The sequence below is a fragment of the Seriola lalandi genome, unplaced genomic scaffold (genome assembly GCF_002814215.2).
Source record: "Seriola lalandi dorsalis isolate HSWRI2012SDOR001 ecotype SW California unplaced genomic scaffold, Sedor1 jcf7180001963346, whole genome shotgun sequence".
NCBI classification, from domain to species: domain Eukaryota; kingdom Metazoa; phylum Chordata; class Actinopteri; order Carangiformes; family Carangidae; genus Seriola; species Seriola lalandi.
The window spans coordinates 1-3,326 of NW_019434014.1; the positions used below are offsets into that span (position 1 = coordinate 1).

General features: G+C 40.3%; 1 protein-coding gene and 1 long non-coding RNA gene across 2 annotated transcripts; one reads left to right on the forward strand and one right to left on the reverse strand.

Annotated features, from left to right (window-relative positions):
- The first annotated feature begins 946 nt into the window (after window positions 1-946).
- Window positions 947-1,939, forward strand: LOC111645327 (protein FAM180B-like). Its single transcript, XM_023394526.2, has 3 exons — window positions 947-1,173; window positions 1,361-1,434; window positions 1,533-1,939. The coding sequence occupies exons 1-3, from the start codon at window positions 1,101-1,103 to the stop codon at window positions 1,875-1,877; spliced, it is 492 nt and encodes a 163-aa protein (XP_023250294.1). The 5' UTR covers window positions 947-1,100; the 3' UTR covers window positions 1,878-1,939.
- Window positions 1,940-2,000: 61 nt separating this feature from the next.
- On the reverse strand, window positions 2,001-3,291 carry LOC111645399 (uncharacterized). The gene is made up of 3 exons (XR_002759868.2): window positions 2,699-3,291; window positions 2,570-2,615; window positions 2,001-2,460 (listed from the first exon to the last, which is right to left on the reverse strand). It is a non-coding gene; the product is annotated as an uncharacterized LOC111645399 (long non-coding RNA).
- Window positions 3,292-3,326: the final 35 nt, after the last annotated feature.

Below are 3,326 nucleotides of genomic sequence, written 5' to 3' on the forward strand. Positions count from 1 at the left end.
ACAGAAACACAGACAGACCTGATCCTCTCATGTGGTGACAGTTGTTCTTGATGTCAAATATGCTGTATAACACCCAAGTCTCAAGGGATAATATGTTAATTATACATCAATAGTATATAATTTAATTGAACTGAGAAGAGTCAGTTATGTAGGTTAGACAGATAGCTTTACTTAGCTACATAACTGGTGGCTCCATGGCATGTTGTGGTAAAAATGATCCCTTTGTTACAGCATGTACTGAAAATGTTCACCAACTAGATGAGCATTCACGGGTTATTTTATATATTTGTCTAATCCAGAGACAAGACATATCTTAAAATATCAAATGACATTTATACATGCAAGTCATTATTGCATGGAATATGTAATTGGGACAATAACACCTGGTGGATTCTGTGAGAAATATACAGTATCAAGACTGTAGAGGGAATTAGTGCAGGGATTCTATTTTCTTTCTTTTTAGATCTGGTTTCACAAACTGAATGTGGTGTCTGTCAAAGCTGGAGTATTTATGAAGGAGAAAAAAATGGATTATGTGATAAATAATCAGACTTTAATGATTCAACATTTATTGTTGTAAATACTCCCTGAATAAAGAAATGGAAGTTTACTTGTAAAATCTTCTCATCTTCTCTTCTCATCTCTCATAAAGGACAAAAATGGTCAAAACTCTCTTTACTGGACTTATTTATAGTGATTTGTGAAGGACCCTCACCTTTAGTCAATTTACATTCATTTAATGGATGTTTGTTTTTGTTTGTTTTGTATTGTTCAACATGAATCTACTGGGGGAATCTATCATTGAAGTTAAGCCTTAAATCTCATTGCTTAAATTTTGTACAACAAAGGGTGAAAAGTGTTGGTTGCCTCTGTGAGTCCTAATAGCTCACAGGTTTGTACGGGATAAGAAGAACCAGTATTCTGAAATTTTGCTGTCTGCTCTGCATCACAGCCAACTGGCTTTTGTTGCCTTTTTCCAACTTGGAAAAATGCACGGTATTCAGTCCGAGTTGCTGCTGCCTGGATTCACAAGAGAGAGCGAGGGAGAGCAGAGGTGAGAGGGATGCAGTGCATATCTGTCGGTAATAAACAAGAGAAGAATGACCGCGAAAATACAACTTAAAATCTGCTTCCAGCTCCTTTTGTGCCTTTGGTCTGAACAAATGGTGCAGGGTAAGTAGAAACAGAAGATCTTCTAAAGGAGTGGTGGACAGAAATTCTTAATGTTGTTACATAATGATGCTGCATGCATTATGCATAAAAACTAGCAAAAGGGATATTTTAGTTTCCAGAAGTACCGACACTTTACCTTCAGTAACTAATTTATGTCGCAGTTAAACTTTAGTCTTTTCTACTTTAGATGTGGCAGCAGGCATAAATCCAACTTCTCAAATGACTGGCTCATCCACCTCTGATGCAAACCTGATGTTTGAGGTACTTTTCTACAAAAGTTTTCATGCAGATTTATTAAACATCTTGCCATGTTTTACTTGAGTAAGTGATGAACATTTCTTTTTCTCTCCTGTTTGCAGTTTTTGCTGGGCGGGGTAGAGCTCGACCAGGACAACAACATCGTCCTGCTTGACAAGGAGATGGCATCGATGAGGCAGGGGCGGGCGTTCATGTCTAAGATCAACGACGACATTCCCAAAAGTCTGAGCTCCATGGTGCAGATGGTGACCGCACTGGAGGGGCAGAGGAGGAGGCCGCTGGCTCAAACAGAGTTTGAGAGTCTCATCCTGAGCATGGTGTACTCTGCCCACCAGGCCTGGCATCAGGAGAGAAAAGAGGAACAGGAGGCCTGGGGTGGGGTGCTCCTCCAGCTGGCCAATGTTACTGTCCATGAACTACGTGGAAATTATCTTTTCAGTTACTAATAATACACCTACTGCCAGTCTGTACGTAATAAAGGAGGATGCAATAAATCAATTCCCTTAAATCTTCCTGTAATATGGATTTGTAACTTATTCTAAAAGATTTCTAAATGAAGAACTCAATCATTAAGAAAACATGAACATTTTTATTACCATACAGTAGAAAAACAGCTGTGAGAACGTACAGGAGTTCCAGTTCGAAAATGGTTTATAAAAGAATATGTGAAATTTTCTTTAACATTCAAACGATCCCTGCAGTTAGAGACACAACAAAAGGTAAACAAAGAAATATATACATGGACTTTTTTAAGACACTGACTTTTTACAGTTCACTTCTTCCTCGTCTGTGCTTGTTTTTGTTTAGTACACCCAGTCTTGGTTTTGGTTTTGGTCTCAGATTCCTCCAGAGAGGCCAGTTTTTTCTTGAGCTTTGTATCCACAGCAGGACCTCTCCGCTCCCTGTTGGAGCGCTGCTGACTCCTCCTCTGCCCTCTCAGGTTGCCCACTGAGGTCGAGGTGTCCTCCTTCAGTGTGTGCTGATCACTGATCAATGACTCGTTTCTGTCCCAGACTAACACCGTCACACCTGTGAGTGAACGTGATGCAGCTTTAGTGAAACAATTTGACATTTTCTCTCGGAACTGATTGAGTAAGTGAGATCACATATACTGATACTGTGCTTCAGAGAAACTCACCCATGCCAGATCCAATCACATCACCCATCGGATTGAATTTGTTGATCTGAATAAACAGAATTCCAGGTGTTAACAAGTTCAGCTTTAGTGTCTTTACATTTTTGGCTTGTGTTTTTAAAACATACTCACAGATTTGATCCCTGTAGCGGTGGGATCGTGCAGCTGACACACGAGCTCCGCTGTGTTGGAATCAAAGATGTCGATGGTCCTATGATCGCCGGAGCAAACGCGGTCATCAGGGTAGCGGCCAGCCACAATCAGGTCGTACACTGGGTGCCATGTGGCCTACAAAACAATAACAACAGTATTATTTTGCCACAGATGGTATCCTACCACATTAACCAAGCACATATAAGTGATAATATATTGCTTCCCCCTAGCATGTCTCTTCAAATACCACCTGGTCCAGTGTTATCTTAAAAATAAAAGTGAATTTTGAATCAGAGAAGAGTGACAATCCTCTCCGTGCTTGACAATGGAGATGTATCCTGTATATAAATGCTGCCCATTCCACTAAAAAAATTAAATGAATGCAGTCTGTCACTGTGTCTGCAACAACATGGTCACTATAAAAACATTTAAAAAAACTATTCACAGCCCAACTGTGGACATATGTACTGATGCCTGCGTCTTATTCACAGTCTGCTCATGCATGTGTTTTCGCTCCATCAGGTTGGTTGAAGTCATGATCCCTGCAGAAGTCACACACACACACACACACACACACACACACACACACACACACACACACACACAC